Here is a 24017-nt window from a genome sequence, read left to right on the forward strand (position 1 = left end):
TAACCTCTGTCACTAAAGGTGATATGAAGCAGAGCTTTTTTTGGTCCCACATTGGACACGTATGAGATAAAAACTTCTGTGGTTTAAAAACATTTAAGATACGGGGCGCCTAGGTGGCTCAGTTGGTGAAGCTTTTGCCTTCAGCTCAGGTCATGATCCCAGGGTCCTGGGACTGAGTCCTGGGATCAAGCCCTGCATTGGGCTGCCTGCCTGTCGGGGGGTCTGCTTCTCCCTGTCCCTCTGCTCCTCCTTTACCTTCGTGCTCTAATAAATAAATAAAACCATAAAAAAAAAAAAAGAAGACCAAAAAACCACGTCAGGCTTTAGGATTGCTCATTATAGCCTATTCTGATACAAGTCGTTCGTTGGTAAAGGCAAAATGAGGTTCTGAGCCATAGAAAGACCAGTTGAGATGGTTCCAGGCTTTGTCTTTTAGCTGAACCTTGTTTCCTGTGTATTGATCCCACCCATTAGAGAACTCCACGAAGGCACGTATCTATGCCACACTCAACACTGCCCTTTAGGAACTCCGATGTCTGTTGGGCACATGAATAAAACCTAACAGGGAGGCCAATATACTTGGCCCTGATCCAGGACAAATTTAGTTTCTCATGAGGCTTCTGGATATAGAACACACCACAGGACCCTGGTGCACAAGAGTACCCCCAAAGTTAGTGTTTCAAAACCCCCCCCTTTTTTTTTTTAAAGATTTTATTTATTTATTCATGAGAGACACACACACACAGAGAAGCAGAGACCCAGGCAGAGGGAGAAGCAGGCTCCACGCAGGGAGCCCGACGCGGGACTCGATCCTGGGTCTGCAGGATCACACCCCGGGCTGAAGGTGGCGCTAAACCGCTGAGCCGCTTGGGCTGCCCTCAAAACCCTTTCTTAGCCCAATTCTGAATTCAGCTGGATTGTGCTGCTGCACATTGTACCTGCTGAGGCTGAAACGTCTAAGGTGGCGTCCTCCCCCACACGTCTGGTGCTGCCTCGGCATGGGCAGGAGCAGCTGAGGTTTGGCCGGGCGCCTCCTCTCCACCTCGTTTCTCCCAACAGTCATGCAGCCTCCTTACGTGCTGGCTCCGGGTTCCCAGGACAAATGTTTCAAGAGGACAAGTCCCAGCGTGCAAGTCCTTCTCCAGCCTCTGCCTGATGATGTCTCATTGGCCCAGAGTCCGTGTGGAAGGAGACGAGGAGCACACATACCAGGGGGGTTCACTGGAAGCCACCAGTGTTAACTGTCCGCCCAAGCTTGTGATCCCCAGGCAGACGGCTGAAGCCACAGGCCTGGCTTCACAAGGAACAATCTGACCCAGGCGTTAAATTACTGGCCCGGGATCACGTGTCTAAATGATAGATGGGGAAAAGACTGTCCTTTCATGCTGCAGATCTTTGCCTACTGGCAGGAAGTCAGAGGTTTGCTGTGGCCTTTTACCAGGTCTCCTTGCCCTTTACTTACCGTCACATTACTCCCCCCGCCCCCACCCTTTCTCCTTCCCTGGTTCTCAGTAGCCGATTGTGGGCAAATGTGGGTATCTATGCTCAGGGAAGGTGACAGCGCAGATCGTCCAAACTGGAATGTGTTTTATCGCATTATCTACGTGAATAGTAGCTATTAGGTGGATGTGATCTAGCATGTTCCAGAAGCTCGTAACACGTCACAGAAAATACAGAGGTCTTGTGATGAAACCACGTTGGAAGGCCTGCCAATGTCAAAGGGAAGCCTCTGTCCTCGTCCTCACCGGGACGGTGTGCCAGCCTATGGGGAAGTGTCTCCTTCCCTCGGCTTGCTGTGCTTTAAGTTCTGTCCTCCCCAAGAAGGAAGGAAATGAGAGTCGAAGAAAAATTAAGTCACTCGAACTTGTGAGAAGGATCTGCCACAGGCGTCCCCACATTCATGGCGTCAAGAAATTGTTTCCAGCATTAATGGAGGCCTGAGGCATTTATTTAAAAATATGTATTATTCACTCATATATACATTCATTTTACATTATTACATCTTAACATTCATCAAAAACTAAAGAGTTTTTAAGAATTTCTCAAAGTCCTGTACTGAGGCTTTGGCAATCTCCTCACAGAATATTTCATCAGGTACAGACACAAATTTGTCCAGAGAGATGTAGTTAGGTTTTGTTGGATCATACTGTGCTCTTCCTAAATAGGTAAGAAACAAATGTCTTTCTTTGACTTTAAACAACCTTGTATTAAACACCTAAAAAAGAAAAAAAAAGTTTTTAAAAACGACATTGTGCACTGAAAGATGACCTATTAAACTATTTATTTGGCTGAAAATTTTGATTAGGCTAACAATGATAAAGTGGTGACACATGCTCGGTAACTACGATAAATGCCACAGGCCTTAAACCATATAGCTTCTGCTAAAAAAATGATGATTCAAAAGGGATTCAAAACAAACAGGACAATTATAGAGTAATTAAGGGCTATACTGTAGGCAAAGAACATTGGGTAATCCAGATGGAGGAGATGTTAAAACCGCAAATCCTCCGGCCCTGCCCCCAAAATACTTAACAGCAACTCTTTGTGGGGCCCACCGGTTCCCCCAGGTGATTCTGATGACTGCCAAGTTTGAGAACCCAAGTTGGAGATCAAGGTCTATTGGCACCAAAAAGCTTCACGATCTGTGGAGCTTCCTTACTTTTATGAAATTCCTGCTGCTCCCGCTCTCTGCTTAGTGTTGGAATGAAGGAACCCAGCCTCTGGGGAGCAACTGGGGAAAGCAGTCCTGCCGGTCTTGGGGTTAAAACTCAAGGAGTAGCATGAGCGGCAGCAACTTTAGAAAGGAGCCAGAAACAGGCCAACGAGAACTTGTTTTTTACAAGAGAAAATTGGCTTCATACCACGAAGTTTCTAAAGCACCAGCCAAAGATTTCAAGTCCACCAGGTTCCCTCACAGTCCTGTCAGTTAATGTGTATCTTCCTTTTTTTTTTTTTTTTTAATGTTAGCCAGACCCCAGACCCCTACAAGTCTGAGAATCTCAATAAGGAAGTCCCAGTTCTGTAACTGGACTTCCCAGAAGCAAGGGTTTGAGGTGCCCAAAAGTCTGTGTTTTTTAAACAAATTATTTTGATGCATCCGGTCAAGTTCATAGTTTCTGTCCACCTCTGCGACCCCCACTCGTTCTTTTTTTTTTTTTAAAGATTTTATTTACTTATTCATGAGAGAGAGAGAGGCAGAGACACAGGCAGAGGGAGAAGCAGGCTCCAGGCAGGGAGCCCAACGCAGGACTCGATCCCGGGTCTCCAGGATCATGTCCCAAGCTGAAGGCTCCCCTAAACTGCCGAGCCCCCTAAGGTCCCCTCCCCCCCCAACTCGTTCTACTGACAACTCAAACGCCAGGTCTTAGATGGTAGCGCACCCTAGTTAAGAGCATGTTTTTATACCTAACTGCCAGAGTTCTAATCTTGGCTCGGCCCCGTTACCCGGGTAACCTTTGGACGGTCCTTTCATGCTTACATTGTCACCTGTGAAATAGGGCTAACAACAGCACCTATCTCAGATGGTGGCTGTGAGGATTAAATGAATGAATACAAGTAAAGCAGTGAAGACAGCTGGCACACAGTGAGCACTCAGTAGCTCTCATTATTTCTATGATTTTCCTACCTCTTCTAAATTAACAGTTCTATATAAGGTACCTGGTTAAGACTCTAACACTGTGTAAGTCAATTACATGTTAGGAACTTGTCTTCCACACGAGATTACAGATTCTACAAGAATACAGATCATGTCTGATTGATTTTTGTATCCCCAAATCCGGTTATTAATTATTATTAATTACCTAACAGCCCAGGGGAAAACTAATCGTTTTTGCGTTTTACTTGAAGACCACTTACTTTATGATTGTTCCAATAAGCCAAGTTTGTAGCACTGCATTTTTAATAATGAATACATATACAGTTAATGAAACAAAAATTCTCTATTAAGGGCTCATTCGTAGCGAAGTATGATAGGTAAATAAACATTGCTGTTTGTGAAGGAATTATACCAAATGCAATCTAGTTTTGAGTTCTATGAAAGTCCTATTTCCTCCGCCTATTTTTATATCAAGAACACGTGTAGCAAACAGAGTAGGGAGGTCACTTTAATGAATTTCAACCTTCATTTATCCAGTGAATACAGAGGGTCTAGTCACATGGCAAAAAGGAAAGGATGACTTTGATTTAATTCAGTCATTCATTGGTTCAGCAAATATTTATCCAGTGCCTACTAAAAGTCCTGGTGTAGTTCCAGACGCTGGAAATCCGGCAGTGTATAAATCAGACAGGATCTCTGCCCTCGGAGAGTTAACATTCTTGTGAACAAGCAGACAATGTCACTTGCTAAAGAACAGGGACGTCTGACTAGCTTGGAAAATATAAAAATGGCTTTGGCACAACGGTAAACTACAACTGTTTTATACTTCGGTAGGAGATGATTAAAATATGGCTTATTAACTAATGGATCTATTTATTTATTTACAAAGGTTTATTTATTTATTTGAGGGGGGGGGAGAGGGAGAGAAAGAGATCGCGCACGCATATGCGCGCACACACCCTCGACGGGGGGCAGGGAGAAGGAGAGAATCCCAAGTAGGCTCTCCACTGACCGCAGAGCCCAACGTGGGGCTCGATCCAGAATTCATGAGATGATGGCCTGAGCTGAAACTAAAAGTGGGACACTTTAACCAACTGAGCCACCCAGGTGCCCCTAACTGACGGATTAAGATAGACTGAATAAAAAGTACACGTAGAACTGAAAGGACCCTTCAGGGAAGTGATCTTATTCCCAATTTAAATGGGAAAAAACACACTTGGGAATGTGTTAGATTCCAAGAGGCAAAAAAAAAAAAAAAAAAAAAAGATTCCAAAAGGCAGGATGAGCAGTAGGTAACAACTCTAGGGAAACAGATTCGTCCCTATGTCTCCTCCGGAGATGGACATGTGTGCCTAGAAGTTGTATACTTTTCACAAGTGTTCCCTCAACTCCATGTGCTAGGTATGTTGTTGATTTACAAGATGGGCAATAGAAATATGACCTTACTACCAGTGTCAATCTCAGAACCAGTATTGGTCTAATTCCTTCCCAAACAGCAAATAATTTTTGCAGAACACCCAGAGAACAGTTCTGGGTGAAGGGCGATGACAGCTCTGAGAGGGCTGTGTGCTCCTTACCTGGGGGAACCTGACAATGAGGTGGTGGGGAATGTTCATCACATTGTGCACGTAGTCGAAAGTCTCAGTAAGTTTCCTTTTATTTGCAGTTAACATCTTGGGGACTCTGGTGATCATATGTTGAATTTCATTATGTTTAAAACCTAGTTCAAGACGATAAACCTAAAAGAAAGTAGAGTTGCTTGCATCAGGAATGGAAACAGTCATCTTGGTAATATGCCAGAGGACACACTGATTTCTTTAAAATTTGAAACGAGGACACCAGAATCTGGGGACAGCTGTGCCAGGGTCCGTGGCTTCCTGCTCCTGGGGTAACCTGAATTTCAAGCCCCTCTCCTGAGAGGAACTGCTCACAGCCTGGGGATTATCACCAAGATCACCAACAGGAGCGGTCGTCAGGATGAGACACAAGGATGGTGGATGTGGAAAGCCTGGTCAGGCTGGCTGTAACAGGCCCTCCACCACAGACCAGCTGTTAAGATTTCAAAGTGTTTTTTTGAGTCTCCACTCCCAATCACACTCATTTACATGTTATCTGGAGAAACTACATGCCAAAATGTCACAGATGATAAAACTAACTACCCGAACGTGTGTTAGGTCCTCCGCTCCCCGAGCAACCCGCTGCTCTTACTACTCTGCATGCGCTGCCCCTACTGGGTCCTAAGCCCCATGAGAGCAGGGACTGTCACCCCAGCACAGCACATGGGCAGCTGCTCAATAATATTTCAACAATTGGACATGGAACACTGTAGGTTTTTAAATTTTAAATACTCCTACAGCTTTGTATACTAACTACTCCGCGGCCTTGTTGTCTTGGAGCGTCTGGTATATCCTGTGACAGAGTCAGAGCTGCCAGTGGGCAGTCTGAGGAGAGCAACATGCTGCCACTGGTCTCTTCACCAATGTCTTTTGGATCCAGCCTCCAAGACTCCTCTCCCGCCGAGGTGACATAAACCTGGGGTCTCAGACTGGGCAACAGGCACGGTTTCCCGGTATCACCCGGCCCCCTAATGCACTGCTCTGGGATTACTGGTATCAGCGTCTGCAAGGTGATTCACGCCTGTGACACCTGGGAAATGTGAATGTATTATTAACTAAAACTGCCTGCTAGGTATTTATTGTATCATTTCTTTGTCCATCTTTTTAGAAATGACTTTTTTTTTTTTTTTTTTAAGGAATGACTTCTTTCACAATCTAGTTTTAAGATGACAGAGCGAATTCCATCCTCCTCTTAAGCACGTAGAGAAAGAAGCTGATTTCTGAAAAGCTTAAAGTCGACCTACCTTCATGTTTTCTTTCACGGGCTCCAGGCTTCCAGTTAGTAGCCTTGGGAGACGAACCACCAGATCTCTAGTCTACAGTTATAAAACAATCCGTTATTACTATACATGCACATCCAACTAGTTCGGGAAAACAAGGCATTGCTAGGGACACAAAACGAAAATTTAAAATATGAGCCAATCAGAAAAAATGCTAGGAACCCGGAAAATACATAAACTTAATACTGTTTGAGAAAAAAAACAAATACTGGAAATAAAATTTAAGGCACCAAGTTGATGGAATATTATAAAATGATACAGCTATATATTTAACCAGTAGAGTAATTCATTCTTGTACAAAAATACCTGGCATTTATATGTGCCAGGCATCTGTGAGAAACGTGAGATTTAAGTTACTAAATGTAGCTCACATGGAAATAGACAAATTCTCTTTTCTTTACCTTCTTCACGCTGAGTTCAAGTTCTTTCTGAAAAAATCCCAATCTGTTATCCAATCTTTCCACTGAAAAACTCAGCAAAAACGGCGCATTTCTGACCATCTGTGCAATCTGTGCCTTACTGAAATTTTTTGATTGTAGATAAGCCACTCTAGAGAAAAAAAAAAAATACACAGTACCTATAATTAACATTTACTAATGTCATGCTACTTTCCACAGTAACAAACAAGAGATAAAAAACATTCCATGATAATGGCTCAAATATGGTTAAAGCAAAACAAGCACCCATCCAATTCTAGAATGGTTTCCCATTTATACTTGGAAACCAAATAATTTTCTAATCTCATAGATTCTCTTTTTAGTTAATCTGACTTATTACTTGGTAAAAAAAAAATTAAATAGCTTCTATTTAAGAATTTTTTTTGCTAAGAACAGAAAATCCATAAATTAAATTAAGAGATTCCAAAGACCCTCAAGCATGGTGGAAATTGAAAGAGGAAATTTTTTAGTTTAGCAAATTTACTGAGGATGTATTTTCAAAAGTAATTTTTACTGTGAGATCCCACCTCACACCAGTGAGAATGGGGAAAATCAACAAGACAGGAAACCACAACTGTTGGAGAGGATGTGGAGAAAGGGGAACCCTCTTGCACTGTTGGTGGGAACGTGACCTGGTGCAGCCACTCTGGAAAACTGTGTGGAGGTTCCTCAAAGAGTTAAAAACAGAGCTGCCCTATGACCCAGCCATTGCACTGCTGGGGATTTACCCCAAAGATACAGATGCAGTGAAACGCCGGGACACCTGCACCCCGATGTTTCTAGCAGCAGTGTCCACAATAGCCAAACTGTGGAAGGAGCCTCGGTGTCCATCGACAGATGATGGATAAAGAAGATGTGGTTTATGTAGACAATGGGATATTCCTCAGCCGTTAGAAACGACAAATACCCACCATTTGCTTCGACGTGGATGGACCTGGAGCGTATGATGCTGAGTGAAGTGAGTCAGTCGGAGAAGGACAATCATCATACGGTTTCACTCATACGGGGAATATAAGAAATAGTGAAAGGAATTAAAAGGGAAAGGAGAGAAAATGAGTGGGAAGTATCAGAGAGGGTGATGGAATGTGAGAGACTCTTAACTCTGGGAAATGAACAACGGGGGAGTGGAAAGGGAGGTGGGGGGAATGGGGTGACTGGGTGACAGGCACTGAGGGGGGCAGTGGATGGGATGAGCACTGGGTGTTATACTATATGTTGGCAAATCGAAATCCAATAAAAAAGTACAAAAAAAAAATTTCCTGTGATTTCCATTGCATTTTGTTAACAGCTAAGAAATTTCCTAAGTTTCTGGGAACCAAAATAAGGTAGTAAAATAAAGAAGGTTTGACTATGAAATAACATTACTGATTCTTAAAAGCTGTTTATAAATATAGTAAAAGGCATAAACATATTAAATGTTTACAGCATACCAGAACGTTATCTTGCTTAATTCTCACCAGAAAAAAACAAAATGCCTATGATACTTCTATACTGTATACCATCAGAGCTAATGTTTTATAAGTGACTCCTATTCCTTTAAGGGACTCAGACGACACGAGAGAAAAAAACTGATAAATTTAACTATATAAAAATTTAAAATGCAAGGGAATCCCCCTAACTATTGACAAAATCAAAGTGGCAAGTATTAAAACATGTCACAGAGAAATAACTAATTTTGTTAAAATATAGAAGAATGCTTACAAAAGAAAAATACTTCATTTTAAAATGGCAGAGGATATATGTGATTTATAGAAGAGGCGATGTAAATAGAAATTCAACATAGGAAAAGATCCTCCACACATTTCTGAAACAACAGCGAGGCATGGTTTTAATCTATAAAATGAACTGAAACCGTGAAGTTTGATGACCCTGTATTAGTGAGGGTAAGAGGGAAACTGGCACTTCCGTATGACAGTGGGAGTCTAAAGTGGAAAACCACCCTACCAAGGACAAAATGTACATACCTTTTCACCTAGCAATTGCATTTCTAGAAACATATAGCAATTATGTTCCAGGCAGTCAGCAGCAGCAGAGCTGGTTATGTCAGACCGAGTCTCCTAGAATCACTCCTCCTCTCCCCTGTAACAGTTTGTCTATATTATACCAGAATGTAAGTCCCATGAAGAGAGACGCGTGTATATCTTTTGTGGCTCAAGTCTAACTTAGTGCCTTGTGTATATAGGAGCTCAACTTGTTCAATGTTAGGGAACCTTTTCCTAACTTAGAGACAAGGCATTGGACTCTGATGGTTCAAGGAACTGCACAGTTCTCTGAAATGCAGTGAGGCTCACCATCAGTGGGAGGATAACCTGGGGGTGAAGACCAGAGGCAGCCAGTAAGGAGACTTACAGCAATCTTCATGTGAAATGGGAACCCGAGGTGATCTTCACAGTGAAGATTAAGAGAAATGAGTTAACTGATTTAAGAGATAAAAACAGAATTGGTAGGTGATATATTAACGTGGAGAGTAAGCGAAGAGGAGCCGAGGTGCCTGTGTGGCTCAGTTGCTTAAGGGTCTGCCTTCCACTCAGGTCATGATCTCAAGGTCCTGGGATCAAGACCCCCGTTAGGCTTCCTGCTCCCTTTGCCCTTCCCCCTGCTTGTGCATGCTATCTCTCTCTCAAATAACTAAAATATTTTTTAAAAAGTAAGATAAAGAAGAGAAGCCAAAGTTAATAGCAATATTTCTGACTTGGGCAACAAGATGAGCAGTGATCCTACTCAGTAAATCTGGGAATACAGGGAAGAACTGACTTAGGTGAGAAGTAGGAAGGATGATCACTTCAAAAGGTGAACTTAGGGACGGTCCCAAAGCCTAGCAGGACTGCTATCTCACAGATCAATGCTATCTCATCTCCCTGTATCGATTCTCACAGATCTAATCAATTCTTTAAATGCTGAATGAATATAAAGAGGTTTATGGAAGTGCTTTGTAAAGAGGAAAAAAAGAAACCACCAAAATAGCCAACTTACGGAAGTGAGTAAGCAAATTATACAACAATGTGCCAAGAGGATGTCAAAGGTTGCCCAGAAAATTAAAACAATCCACAAAAGTTCAGACTTTCATAACTCTAAGTGCACTCTCAGCCATTTAGCCATTTGTTAATGGCTTAAAGATTTTTTTTTTATTCTGGTTTCTGAATAGAAACAGTTAAGTATTGACTCAGCAATAAATTGAACACATAAAAATGAGAAGTTGAACAAAAGAACTATTTTAGATACTTAACCTTGATCAAAGAAAGTCCGTAACAAAAAAATTAACATTCATGTTCATTATCAGCTGATCATTAGGCAGCTGAGTCTTAAAAATAACTTACAGACACATTTCCTTCATAACCACTTCTTGGGTTATGCAAAAATCATTGTAAAAGCCCCACCTGGTCTTAAGATTTTCAAGGTCTTCAGAGAAAATAGCGTAGTTTTTAGTCAGGTATGGTCCCAGCTGGTTATCTTCTATACCCAAATCTTTAAGAAACATGAGTATTTGCTTAATGTCTTTTTCAAAATCCAGTCTCAGAAGGAGGTTGGCTGCTTCTGGATGTTTTTCTATCTTTGAGAGATCCACTCCTATAATAAATTACACATACTGTTTGAAGATGACTATTTGGCTAGGTCATTAAACATCATACATAAAAACACAAGGAATTACAGATGAAGATCAACAATCTGTCCAAAAGAGAACTGAGATAGGCCGTTAGAAATTTCTAAATATATTTAAACTAAACTGGTTGCAGAAACAAAATTAAATGAAAATGAAGACGTAGTACTTATTTCAAAGTCACATATAAAGGAAAACAGTGCACTTGGGGCTAAATTCCTACCCAGAACAAATTCACTGAGTCATACTGCCCTAGCTAGGATCATCATCTTAATCCATGGTTTCTTGAATATTGTTTGAAGGATGCTTATGAGCCCCTAGTGATCTCCACAGTAATTGCTTAACTCGTAATTCTGCCGTGTAACAAACCCTTTGAATAGTTACTTTCTTTGATGTCTGTCATTTCCTTAGTTATAAGGATTATTTTCAAAATATGCTTCTGATCCCCTCCAGGTGGGGGAATAAAAATAACTCTATGTCTTCTCACTATAATCTCCGGGTCTTCAGCATGGAGACACGTACCTTGAAGGAGCTCAAGAAATCCTGTGTGAGAACAGGTGAGCATATACAGCCCTCAAATAGACAACAGAGAAGAAAGTTTACAGTCTTTAACCTTCAGATATCCTTATAATCTCAGGCAGTCTAAGAACGTGAGACAAGGCACGGGAGAAAGCAAGTTGTAAAAGTATTCTCTGGTTGTGGATATAATTAGATGGCAATGTTAATTAGGCATGGAAACAAAGTAACCTGTAATTAAAAATTCTCATTAAAACTGCGCATTTTATTCTCTCATTTTTTTTCCTCTTTTATCTGATTAAAAGAAAAACCATGAACAGGAAAGGGCTATTCCTTACCTTTAGAGTAAACATTTGAAGATAATGTAAAACCTTAAGGTTTGACTTAAATTTTATAGTCTTAAAAATATTTCTTCAGGTGCAAAATAACTCTCAAACTGATTTCCGGATGCAACTTTAAAGTCTTAAATATAAGAGCAATGAAATAAAAACATCCTTTCTTTAACGGTATACACAACCAGAAAAATAAATTATAATTTCATATATTATTAGATCCAAACATAATTCTAAACCCAAATTTCTTGATATTAAACAGGCATTGATATAAGATGATCGTGAACAGAAAAACAGATTACACAAACACACATACAGAATGGAGACTCGAAACAGATCCAGGATCAAGTAAATAAAATAAAAAAATTAGCATATGATAATAATGGCACTTCTAATTAATGGTGAAAAGATGTACGATTCATCACGACATAATGGGACCACTACCTATACATTTGAAAAATAAATGTTTCCATTACTACACTTACCATGGTGAGCATGATGTAATGCACAGAACTACTGAATCATTATGTTGTGTATCTGAAACTATATAATGTCAATTATACTTAAACCAAAGAATAAAATCCTTCCGTATCTGATAGAAAATTTTCAGAAAGATTAAGAATCTAACTATGTACTAACTCTAAAACTACTGGAAGAAAACAGTGTTAAAAATATTAAGCTTTAGTACATAAAAATATAAAACCCAGGTACGGCTTTCTATAATAAATATATTTGCACAGAAAAAGGTGGGGAAAGCTATTCAACAGACTGGTGACAGGGTTACCTTTGGAAAGTGGAAACGGGTATGAAAAGAAGGTGAGAGTTCTTTCTCTTTTAACACTTGCATTATTCACAAGGAGATGGAATTCTGTTATAGTTTAAAAATAATATTAATAACAAGTCAAATTATTGGATGGATAGATAAATAAAGACAGAAACTAGTTCCAAGAATCTGTGATAAATGTGGGAAGGGGTGCTTTAAAAATAACATAAAGGGTTCAGACTTCAAACTTAACTTACTATTACAGCTGACATGTGCTGAAGTGCCTTGCTCAGCATGAGCCGTCACACCCTGACTGTGCTCAAACAGAAATCCTGAAAAGCTGCTTTTTAACAGCAATAGGAGAACAGAATCTCATCAGGAGAGCACACTGCTGTCAGCACAAATCACATGGGCTTCCTCAAGATTTCATTAACTTGAAAAAATAGTCACGGAATTCCTACTATGGACCAGGCACTTCTGTCAGGCTCTGGGGATATTAAACAACGAGTAATACACGCCTCTAACTTCTGGGTGACCGCAGTCTAAGTTGCTTTTATCGCTTAACTACAATTATTACCACGGTGTTCGCTTGTGGTCACACTTATTTCGTGTATCGATCAAGGTCTGGCGGGCGACAGATTCCGCCCCGGACTGTGCGAACAAAGAGAACTCTAACGAAGGGACTCGACACAGTCAGTGAGAGTCGTGGGAACGAACAAGGGCACCCCTGGTGCTCCAGAGGCAGGGAGCACAAAGTATTACCCGAGCCCAGGGGGCCTGCAAGCCATTAGGAAAGGGCTGCTCAGTGGGAGCCGTTGTCATGGAGCATGGAGCCAGGCAGTGACAGGACCCAAAGCAGGGAGGGAACAGGGGAATAAATACTCCCACCTGCCCTCGCTCCCGTCCTGCAAGGGCCTCCCCCTGGCCGAAGCTGCCCAGAAGCCAGCTGGCAAGGGAGCTCTGGTGCATAGAGGCTGGCCTCCTGGGATACAGGGGAGGCAGACAAAGGCAGAAAAGACATCTGAGAAGCAGACAGGCAGCAGGACACTGGGGTCCTCACAACTACTCCCTGCCAACACAACCAGGGCTCCTCCAACGTACTGTCACTTAAGTGACTTCCCAGATGTGTCGGTGACGTGTCAACATACAGATGAAGGAGTGGCTGAAACATATTCCCAAACCCTCAAGTATGCTGGAAATTATTTCAAGGCAGGGGCCACGTCTTCTATTTATCTTGTACTGGCCACAGCACCTATCCTAAGGCTGGGGGAAGCTGCTGCAGAAGGAAGGGGACTGCCTCTCCCTTTGCAGCAGATGTCATCTTTCTCTCCACTTTGAAACCACAGAACACTTTGTCTTATGTGGCACTTCCCACTGGACCTTTCGTCCTTGCAGCCCAGTTATTCCTTAGTATATTTAGATGCCTCTGAAGACAAAGGCCATTCCCTGCACATCCGGGCAACTCGCGCAGGAGCAGGTCAGTAAACAACCGTAGTACTGTTATTAGGGCTAGAACGGAACTGAGCCCGGGGTGATGTGAGGCCCAGAGGAGGGTCACCGAGGACATCTCAGAAGTTGCTGGAACTAAGTCTTCCAGTTGTCAGAGCTGGAAAAAGGAGGGAAGGGGCAAGCAGTGAGGTTGAAAAGGGAAGCAGGGGCCAGACTAGATAGAGCTGTGACATCCCGGGAAGGCTCTGAAGGATTTCCAGGAGGTCACTGACAGGGTCAGCCCGGCATTTTAGAAAGAGAACTAATATTCCAGAGATCATCTGGACAATGTTGCTGGCAAGACGACTGTCAGGTTTGGAAGCTCCTAACCGTCCAGTGAAAAATGAGAGCCTACAGTGAAGCAGTGCCTGGAGACTGAGAGGAGCAGATGAATTTGAGAGAGAATCCCTTACCTACCCCGTCCCTTCAGTCCCCAGGGAGAAAGGAGGTCAGAGAAGTTGGAAGCGTGCCAGAGGCTGCAGTGAGGTGCTGGACGGAACAGGAGAGGACTGAGTACAGGTCTGCAGTGAGATGGTGAGATGGCTTGGCTGCCTTCAGCCACCCGGACCCACGCGTCCCCCCCAGCCCACAGGCTCAAGCAGTCACGGAGCGGGCCTGGACAGAAGAGCCCATCCATGTTAGGGGGTCAGTGGGCTCCAGGAGGAATGGTGGGGGGCGGATGGGGTGGGGAGGAAGGAGTTCCTCATCTGGTAGGGCTTACTGCAGGAAAATCTGTCCTGACAGGCAGGCTATTGGAAGTGTGGGAAAATTTGGCCCTAGAAATAAAGAAAATGAATCAAAGGAAAAACAAGAATTATTAGCGACTATGGAAAAATGAAACGTTGTACAGGGAAGGAAAACAATGCCAGAGAACAGCAGCAAACAATATTTATAGTCATAATATAAGGCTGGCTGATGATCCATCTAGAAATTGTTACCATAACTATAGTGGGCAAGTTGAAGAGGGGAAAAGTACATGTCTACCTACGAGAGGTCAGCTAAGGTCTAAAACCCATGAACGAAGCAAGGGCACTACGAACAGTTACATAAACAGGGTTAACTACAGACCCGAGGAGCGTAAAAGTTGAGAGCTGCCCGCGGGAACGGCGTGGAGGTCAGGAAGGAGGAAGGAGAGTATGGTTTTTCACGAGAGGCCTCTTCCCACTATGTGACTTCTGTTCATCTTGATAAAAACTACAAATGCTGATTTGAACAAAGTGAGGCAAAAAAACAAAGAAGAATACACTCGAGCACCCATAGGTGGTTCAGACTCACCTAAATGCACTAATTTCTGCAGAGTCTCGGAATGATCCACGTAGTCTCGGAGGGTGAACGTGTCTGGGGGCAACGGAGGGTCTGCGATGATCTGAATGGCCTCCTCCTCGGAGACGGGCTGCAGGGGAGCCAGGGAGGGCAGGTCGTCCAGAGCTGGGCAGGCACCGGGTGGAAAGACAGAGGCCGTCAGCTCCCAGCCCGCCCTACCGCGACGCCTCTTCCCGAGCTCGCCTCTCCTTAAATCTTGGGGTCACTTTAGAATTACATGTCTGACAAGTTTAACATCTGCCTTCTGAGAGGTAAGGTTACGACTCTAGAGAAATCAACCACTGTTGCTCCAAGGTTAGAAATCCGGTGGTAGGTTTCCCCTCGTCAGGAGCAGGTCCTACACAAAATCCCTCTCCACCATCAGGTAAGAATGCTAAAGATCAACTCACCTTCAAGTACGTTTTGAGACAGATTCTACTGTAGCTTGTTAAACTGGCCCAAAAGACAACATATTCTACCAGCCAGGTTTGTATGCGTTAAAGTCATTACACCCTGAAACGTCTTTCAGTGCAATGCCCTCTCCTCCAAGTTACTCTCAAGCTTTTTGGGATGTTCTATTTGTGTTCTTTTTGGTTTGCTGGTTGTGGAGGCTGTCACACTACCAGACAGGTTTGGCAAAATTCATAGGACTGTATGCTCAAAAATGACGACTTTTACTTGGATACAATTATATCCTCATCAGGAATACAGTATTAGGATAAATTAGACCCTAAAAAAACCTAAATTACCACCTGAAAATTTTTTTTATAGAGAATCTAAGTAATAAAGTATTAAGAAAGCAACTCTTACACATACATCTGTAACAAAATATTATAGACATTAATCTATAAACTTTTTTTTTCTCAAATAAGTGGATAGAACTGGCATTGTTCTCTTACTAGCCTGGTACAAAGTATGCCTTGAAATGGGCTAACACACTATTAAGAGTTAACTTGTTCCAAAGGGGACTTTTCTGGAAGTTCAGAATTACCTTCTAGAGGCAGCTCAGAATCAAGGCTGGGTATCTTTTGTGTCTTCGGTGTCTGTTCATTCACAGAAGGAAGCAGAGTACTTTGGGCAGAACCAATCTCCTGCCTACTTGGGTTGGCCGACTGGGAACTATTCCGTAAGGAGGAAGTCCTGTAAGCCTTAAATCCCCACTGGAGAAAGCAATTGCCAGAGGACATCTGTGGCTGAGCAGAAACGCCATGCAACAATGTTTTTCCTGCTCTCGGAAAACGTTTTCCCAGTTGCATAGCTGTAACGAAGCTACTCAATTTAACTGAATTGAACCATCTGGGTATCTGTCGGGCTGACAAAGCCATTTTTCTTAAAGTAGCCTATAAAGGAAATACATAACCATCAACGAAGAGAAACTTACTTAAATGTTTAGAACAGTATTCAAACAACAAAATGATAAACTGGAAAATCTTTTTTTTCCAATTAAAAGATGTTTAGTAAATTTAGAGGATTAGAATAATCGAATGCTTTTTAAGCACAGGAAAAAAACCAAAAACAAGGCAGTCCCAGTTACAAACCAAAAGACAGGAACTTCTGAACTAGAAAGATAAAGATTTCTTTATAATTTAAAGCAGAATCACTAAAACTTGTAAATGTTTAAACTATAGCTGAACCCAATAATCCCTGTTAAATTTAATATTTAAAGGAAGTAAGGGGATGCAATTAAGTGTTCTTAAAATTTGGTTTGAAGGGGGGGTGTCTGGGTGGCTCAGTGGTTCAGCGCCTGCCTTGGGCCCCGGGGGTGACCCGGGGGTCCTGCGATCGAGTCGCACATTCGGGCTCCCTGCATGAAGCCTGCTTCTCTCTCTGCCTCTCTCTGTCTCTCATGAGTAAATAAAATCTTAAAAAAAAATTTTTGGTTTGAACAGCATTTAAGAAACAGATTGTTGATGAAGACACTGAATTATCCAAATGCATTTTGTTTATACATTACTCATGAAATAAATAATTCTACTTTGTCCTAAATAATCAGTGTCCTGGGTATTATCACTGTTATCTAGAAGACTGTTTCTTGGTTAATCCTCTGGGCTGAACTGTTGATTATTTTGGATAAAGCTGTTCCTCAAAAGGGAATTAACAAAACCAATTTTGTCAAATTCTGTTTTTGGCTGTAGAAAAAAAAGAAAAAGAAAAGCCTTCAAAAACAAAAGGTCAAAACTAGCAAGCAAAATGAAATGACAGAAATACATAAGCAACGAGCAATGAATACATAAATGTCTGGCCAAAAATGCAGTTTTTTAAAAAGATTCTTATAAGGAAAGGCTGTTATGACGTTAAGCTCCAGGATTATGAAGAGATTTTATATTTAGCTTAATTAGGAGAGTAGATTTGATGTTACAATTTTATGTTACAATAAATAAGATAATCCACATAAAACATAGCATGGAGTCCGGCCTATGGAAAATGCTCAACACATGTTGGCCACTTTTATCGTCGTTGACTATACATCCAAATACGAAGGAAGTATTTGCTGCTCAATTAATTGTAGCATACAACGTTTTGATCTGTTTTTCTGCTTATTGGAATTCAGCTTGTTTTACGCTCAGAATTAGAGCAGATAACCGAAGGTCTGTCTTCCTGGAGATTCGGAATTTAGGGAAGTCTCCAGAAAGATTCCTGAAAGTCAAAGTCTCACTGTCACTCTGGAGTGATTTTAGAAAGGAAGGAAGTCTGCACAACAGCCTCGTGGGGTAGGTGCTTCTCGCTGAATCCTGGCAGGAGATGGCAGCCAGGCGTGGGCCTTTCCCGCAAGCCCGCGACATCCCGTCTCTGCAAAGTCGAAGGGAGGAAAGTGGAAGCGCGGGGGCCTCAGAGCGCGGCCTGGGCGACCCCCGGGGGCGGCGGACAACGGCCGTGGTGGGGCGCGGCCACCTAGGCCCTGGGCGCAGCCACGAGTCCTTGTCCCTGTGCCTGTAAAACACTGGACTCCGCAGGTCTCAGAGCAGACTTCGGGAATCCTCCACGGGCGGCGAAGCCTGGCCGGCTCCGCTTAGTACGCCTCCCGTCCGCCCGCAAGGGGCCCCGCATCCCGCCCGCATCCCGCCCGCGTTCAGCGAAAGGCCTTCGCGGGGGCAGCCCGGTGGCTCAGCGGTTAGTGTCGCCGTCGGCCCAGGCCGTGACCCCGGGTCCCGGGACCGAGTCCCCGTCCGGCTCCCCGCAGGAGCCCGCTTCCCCCTCGGCCTGGGTCTCGGCCTCTCTCCCTTTCTGCGTCTCAGGAATCAATAAATAAACCATTTCTTTAAAAAAGTGCTTCACGTGCTTCTCCTGCCCGGATCCCGTCGCATCATCGCTTCGTTGCTGGGTGTGCCCCCGGGTGGATGGACTGTGCGCTGCCCCCCCCCGGGTCTGGGGGGTCTGGGTCACCGCGTCTACGTCACAGCCCCCTGCCTACGTCACCCCGCGGCCTGGGTCGCCCCGGCCCCCCGCGACCCCCGCCCCGGGCCCCGAGACTCGCCGGCGGCAGCGTGCGCTGGCTGCAAATGGCCCCGCGGCCAGGAAGGACACCAGATCGCCGGTCTAGGCCGCGGCCACGCGGGCGAGGGGAGGCGGGCGGGGCGGGGCCGGGCGGGGCCGGGCGGCGGCTGACGCGGTGCAGCGGGAGCGGGCAGGACGGTGGTCGCCTCGCCGGCCCGGGACCCCGCAGGCCCCCGCAGGCCCCCGCAGGCCCCCGCAGGCCCCGCCCGCCGCCCGCCGCGGGAACTTCCGCAGGAAGCCCGCCCCCGCCTCCCTCCGCCGCGCCGCTGCAAGCCCCGCCTCGCCGGTCGGAGGAAAGAAACCGGGACGGGCCCGAGCCCCCGGGCGGCCCCCGCCCCCACCGCGCTCTACCTACCTGTGGCGGCCCCGCTCCGGGTCGCGCTAGCGTGCCCGGCCCCGCCCCCCGAGGCCCCGCCCCCGAGGCCCCGCCCCTCCGAGGCCCCGCCCCCGCGCGCTGCGGCCGGAGTGGGCGAGACCATCCGCGAGGCCGCGCGGGGGGGGGCGGGCGGCGCGCGGCGGGAGGAGGCGGCCCGCGCCCGCCGCTGCCCCCGCCCCGCTCGCTGCCCCCCGGCGCCCGGCGCCTGCGTTGGGGCGGCCACGGCGGGGCGCGGGCGATGCGGCTGGCGGGGCGGCAGCGGGGGCCCTGCCGGCGGCGCCCCCCGCCCGAGGCCGCGTTGGCGGCGCCCCGACCCCGCCCTCCCGCGCGCGTCCCTCCCGGCCGCCGGCCCCCGCTCGGCGCCAGTCCCGGCCCCGCCGCCCGCCCGCCGTCCGCCCCGCCCGCCCCGGGGTCGCGGCCTCCAGGGCCCGGGGCCGCCGCCAACGCCGCCAACGCCGCCGCAGGACGGGGAGGCGCGCCATGGCGTCGTGCGTGGGGAGCCGGACCCTGAGCAAAGACGACGTGAACTACAAGATGCATTTCCGGATGATCAACGAGCAGCAGGTGGAGGACATCACCATCGACTTCTTCTACCGGCCGCACACCATCACCCTGCTCAGCTTCACCATCGTCAGCCTCATGTACTTCGCCTTCACGCGGTGAGCGGGGCGCGCCGCGGGCGGGGGCGGGGCGGGGGCGAGGGCGGGTCACCACGGGGCGCCCCCAGCCCCGGGACCCCGGGACCCCGGGACCCCGGGACCCCTCGCCACCTCCCGTGCACCAACCACTGTGAGCACGTCCCGCCGCGCGCTCAAAGCCCCGCGGCCCACGGCGCTTCCACGCGCCTCCCCCAGGCCCAGGCGCCCCGGGACCCCGCGCCGTGGGTCCCCCCGCGTGCCCCGCGCCAGCGGCCGTGCACAGACTGCACCCGCGAGTTGCACGACACCGCCTTCCCCAGGCTGCACCTCCGCTGTGCCCGGCACACCCGCCGCCTAGCGCAGCCCTGCCCCCAGCCCCAGACGGCACCGCAACGCAAATGAGGGAGACGTGCGTCCAAGCTGACCTTTCCCCTTCCAGCCCAGGCACCTGTCGCCTCTTGGGCTCGTGGCTACACAGACACCGGCCCGCACTACCTGTCGTTCGTGCTGAGATGATGTATCATCAGGCCATTGCAGCAGCGCCTGGCGCGTAGTAAATGCTCTGCAAGTGATAAATAAGACACGTAAGTCTCAGTACAGCACACTCTCTCCTCCCCGGAAACACACACACACCCCGACACGTTTAGCCACATGCTCCAAGCCCCCCTGATGTACACTTGCACAGGCCACCTCTTGATACCGACATCATAGGACTGTACTCACTGAACACGTGGCCCCTCACCCCCAGCCCGGGGAGCCATTCCATCCCAGGAGCATGATGACATGCACACCCGGGTCCTCCTTACAACGATATGTGTTTTCCAAAAGAGCCTCTTTAAAGAAACGAAAGGTTTGCCTTCCACACTCTTAACGGTTTAAAAGATCAACCCAGATAGGTGTAGCTTTGGAACCAGGCTGCTGGCTTCAGGTGTCTGTTGTCCACCACGGTCGCGCTCCTTAACCTTTCTCTGAGCCTCAGGATCCACACTTGTAAAATGGGGATAAAGCACGTGCTTACCTCATACGGGTTTATGAGTAATAAACGAATGCGTGAATGCACATAGCGGAGTACCTCATTCACAACGCACAATTAACGTCAGTCACTTCTCTCAGTATTTTTATCCAACAATCAATGGTTCTCATTCCAGGTCAGCAGAAAATGTGCAGAAGTGTATCGAGTGGCCACAGGCATTGGAACTTCTGGTTATTAGTAGGTGGGGATTAAGGTGCTAGGTGTGTTATGACACATAGGACAGCACTGTTTGAGAAAGAATGAACTGTCCCCTAGACAGATGTTTGTGTGTGCACATGTATGTGCAAGATCTATACACGCACATGCACACATGCAATGCCAGTGGTGTCTCTGTTGGGAATCGCCGCAGTCTTTCAGATTTTCATAGAACTTAAATATCCTCCTACAGCTCACTCCTTTCTTATTTCCACAATCCTTTTGACTCTTGGTTCTTATTTTGTGTTGATCTATTTGCATAAATCTACCTAAAGCTGTAAAGCATAAGTAACAATCTTAATGATTGAGGGATACAGCAACTATTATTGTAAAGTCTTCTGCTAACTCTAGTGGATATGACTAGACCTTTCCATGGTATCCAACCGAGAACGTATTTCTAGCCCTGCAGAAAACTCATTCATGTCCCTACTTTTGGTTATTCTCAAATACTTCATTGGTCATGTCATCTGATTTTACCACTCAGTAGCAGCGTGGCCACTTAATTTTGCTAGGCCTCAGTTTCCATATGTACGTACAATGAAGACACCTAATAATACTCCATGGGATTATCTTTTATGAAGGTTCAGTACATTTTTTGTTAGGTAATCTGTGTTTAGCTCAGTGCTTTCCAGAGTAAGTGCTCAGTAAACATTAGCCGTAACTATTATGTCGTTTCATTGTACGCTAATGCCTTCTACTAAATTACATCTGTCATTGAGCAAGGATGAAGAATGCTCTATTATTGAGAAAAAGGATGAAGGCATTGAGATAGTTGACATTGCTCTGCTTGCATAACAAACATATCTGTTGAGTATTTCAGTTTAACTTCCTCTCCTGTGTGGGTCGACAATGGTGGAATCAGTGTGGGGATTTCTTTGGAAGTAAGACAAGTAATTGTGATATTTTATTCTAAATAATGAGAAGCAAGAATGGGCGGTTCGTTTCAGTCTTTTATCTTTAATATTATTCTAGGCCCTCTAAGAATAGATCTCTCTTCCTCTTTTCTGATACAGAAAGTCACATTGTTCCGTCATTTCCCTGTTTGGCCAAAGCAGTTGATAAATTGCAGCAGAGGTTATGAATTTCAACAGTTTGTCAATAGTCATACAAGAGGAATAACCTGAACCTCAGACTGTGGCCTTTTATAAAAATGATAATCATTTTATTTCTTCCAATAATTTCATAAAGAGAAACCATATCTTGAAGAACTCATTAATAACAAGTTTTACCTTCTATAAAATCATAAGCACCACTAACATGCGTGGTACTTATTTTTTGTAATGAGTTGTGCCCCTTTATAAAGCGGAACATCAGTGATCGCTTTTTCCATAAAGATGGAAGGTAACCACTTCTTATATGAAAATGATTCATTATGATGCTCTTTTGAAATGATTGTCCTTGGTGCCTTATAATTATTTTATAACAGGATTTTAGTTGGATGACCGTTCAGTGCAGTTCCTTCAGTAAAAGTGAAAAAAAGTTTGTTTTCCAAAGTCGAGCGATGTGAGGGGAAAGGAGACAATACTTTTGGGGTGCCGTATTACTGGTCGAGGAGAAACCGTAGCTGGGTCCTGTCACATGCTGCGGAGGAGACACAGCAAGAATTTAGGATCGTGAGGGATTAGATACCACGTGCAGAAGTCTGAAACAGGTTTGGATTTGTCAAGTAGTTCTTTTGTTAGATAGCAACTAGGCTAAGTCACTGTTAAATCATGGTGTTTAAATCTCCTATCTCTTCCACCATTAATAAAAATAAAGCTGGGGTCGGGGGCGCCTGGGTGGCTCAGGGGTGGAGCATCTGCCCTTGGCTCAGAACGGGCGTCGGTGGGACCGAAGCAAACTCTGGGCTCACGGGCCTGCGGCGACGCCAGGCCTGCTCCGCCGGCCCTTGCCCCGCCCCGGGCTGCCCTGCCCCCCCTCAGGAGGAGCCCCCCGAGACCGCCGCACCCCGGGGCGGTCTTGGGCAGAGGCCGGGCCCTGCTAGGACCCTCTCCGTGTGGAAACGGGAATCCCAGGTGAGGAGGCGCCTGTTAGCTCGGGCGCGGCCCCTGAGGGGCGCTTCCGCCGTTTCCCAGCAGGTACGGTCCTTGTGGAGGATCACGACGAGGCATCAGCTGAAGAAAAGCGTATTTCTCTAAAGCCCTCACTGGCTAGATCATGGCTTGTGTTTCGATTCCCTTGGCATTCACTGCGGGGGGCCCGGCTCCGTGCTGGCCCCGCCTCCAGCCCAGCCCAGCCCAGCCCAGGCCAGCCCAGGCCGTGACCCGGGGTCGCGCTCCCGCGGGAGCCTGCTTCTCCCTCTGCCGGGGTCTGCCTCCCTCTCTCTCGCGGTCTCTCAGGAATGAATCTTTTGAAGACATGTGAGATCTGCCTCGGAAGCTGGGAAGCTCACCTGGGCCCTTTGTTACCACAGGCCCGTGAGCCCAGAGTTTGCTTCGGTCCCACCGACGCCCGCCCGACCAGGCGTTTTCCGGGCGCGCAGCTTCCCTGCCTTGGGGACGTTCTCTGTTCTCGCGTGGGTGGGCGGGACGTTCTCTATTGTCGCGTGGTGGGCCCCTACCTGTGGCAGCGGCGTCTGACTCGGCGCCTGAATATCCGACGGGCCGCGGGCGGGGGGAGCCGCCATGGTGGGCTCCGGGCGCAGGCCTGCCCCCCCCTCACGGGGCCTCACCGCAGCCTCAGCGGAGCATCGCCGAGCTTCATGGAGCCTCACCGGGGCCTCACGGGAGCCTCACAGAGCCTCAGCGGGGCCTCACTGGAGCTTCACGGAGTCCTTAGCGGGGCCTCGCGGAGCCTCAACGGGGCCTCACGGAGCCTTAGCGGGGCCTCGCGGAGCCTCACTAGAGCCTCAGCGGAGCATCACGAAGCCTCAGGGAGCTTCACCGGGGCCTCACTCAAGCCTCACTCGAGCCCCACTGGGGCCTCAGCGGGGCCTCAACGGAGCCTCACCGAGGCCTCATTGGAGCCTCACAGAGCGTCAGCGGGGCTTCAGCGGGGCCTCAGCGGATCCTCGCGGAGCCTCACCGGGGCCTCAGCGGAGCCTCAAGGAGCCTCACTGGGGCCTCACCGGGGTCTCACTGGAACCTCAAGGAGCCTCACCGGGGCCTCACCGGGACCTCACCGGAGCCTCACAGAGCCTCAGCGGAGCCTCAGTGTGTCTCAGCGGGGCCTCGCAGAGCCTCACCGGGGCCTCACCGGATCCTCACGGAGCCTCACCAGGGCCTCACCAGAGCCTCACCGGAGCCTCACCGGAGCCTCACCGGGCCTCAGGGAGCCTCACGGAGCCTCACTGGGGCCTCACTGGGGCCTCACCGGGGCCTCACGGAGCCTCACAGAGCCTCAGCGGGGCCTCA

The 24017-nt window shown here is 47.1% G+C and overlaps 2 protein-coding genes across 10 annotated transcripts in view; one reads left to right on the forward strand and one right to left on the reverse strand.

Moving 5' to 3' along the window:
* The window catches only part of PTDSS1 (phosphatidylserine synthase 1), a 71037-nt gene that overhangs the window by 1061 nt on the left and 45959 nt on the right, over nucleotides 1-24017 (forward strand). The window contains exons 1-2 of one of the 4 annotated variants that reach the window (XM_038579817.1): nucleotides 19318-19457; nucleotides 19876-20020. The exons of 1 other annotated variant lie outside the window; for it this stretch is intronic. Coding sequence is in view for 1 of the 3 variants with exons in the window: in XM_038579816.1 (XP_038435744.1) it covers nucleotides 19279-19457 (179 nt within the window). In the remaining 2 variants the exon portion in view is untranslated. Of the gene's footprint in view, nucleotides 1-19205; nucleotides 19458-19875; nucleotides 20021-24017 lie in introns of those variants that run through there. 2 more of the 4 variants (XR_005381267.1, XM_038579816.1) reach the window with 2 other exon arrangements.
* Nucleotides 1918-23148, reverse strand: MTERF3 (mitochondrial transcription termination factor 3). Of its 6 annotated transcripts, none has more exons than XM_038579823.1 (9): nucleotides 23057-23148; nucleotides 19862-19998; nucleotides 15919-16267; nucleotides 14901-15053; nucleotides 10306-10495; nucleotides 6893-7040; nucleotides 6456-6527; nucleotides 5173-5334; nucleotides 1918-2215 (listed from the first exon to the last, which is right to left on the reverse strand). In XM_038579823.1, the coding sequence occupies exons 3-9, from the start codon at nucleotides 16250-16252 to the stop codon at nucleotides 2021-2023; spliced, it is 1254 nt and encodes a 417-aa protein (XP_038435751.1). In that variant the 5' UTR covers nucleotides 16253-16267; nucleotides 19862-19998; nucleotides 23057-23148; the 3' UTR covers nucleotides 1918-2020. The 6 variants fall into 6 exon arrangements, with proteins under 6 accessions (XP_038435751.1, XP_038435752.1, XP_038435750.1 ...); XM_038579824.1 differs by having other exon boundaries at nucleotides 19932-19998; nucleotides 23057-23136; XM_038579822.1 differs by lacking the exons at nucleotides 19862-19998; nucleotides 23057-23148 and adding an exon at nucleotides 18778-18836.

The sequence above is a fragment of the Canis lupus genome, chromosome 29 (genome assembly GCF_011100685.1).
Source record: "Canis lupus familiaris isolate Mischka breed German Shepherd chromosome 29, alternate assembly UU_Cfam_GSD_1.0, whole genome shotgun sequence".
Lineage (NCBI taxonomy): Eukaryota > Metazoa > Chordata > Mammalia > Carnivora > Canidae > Canis > Canis lupus.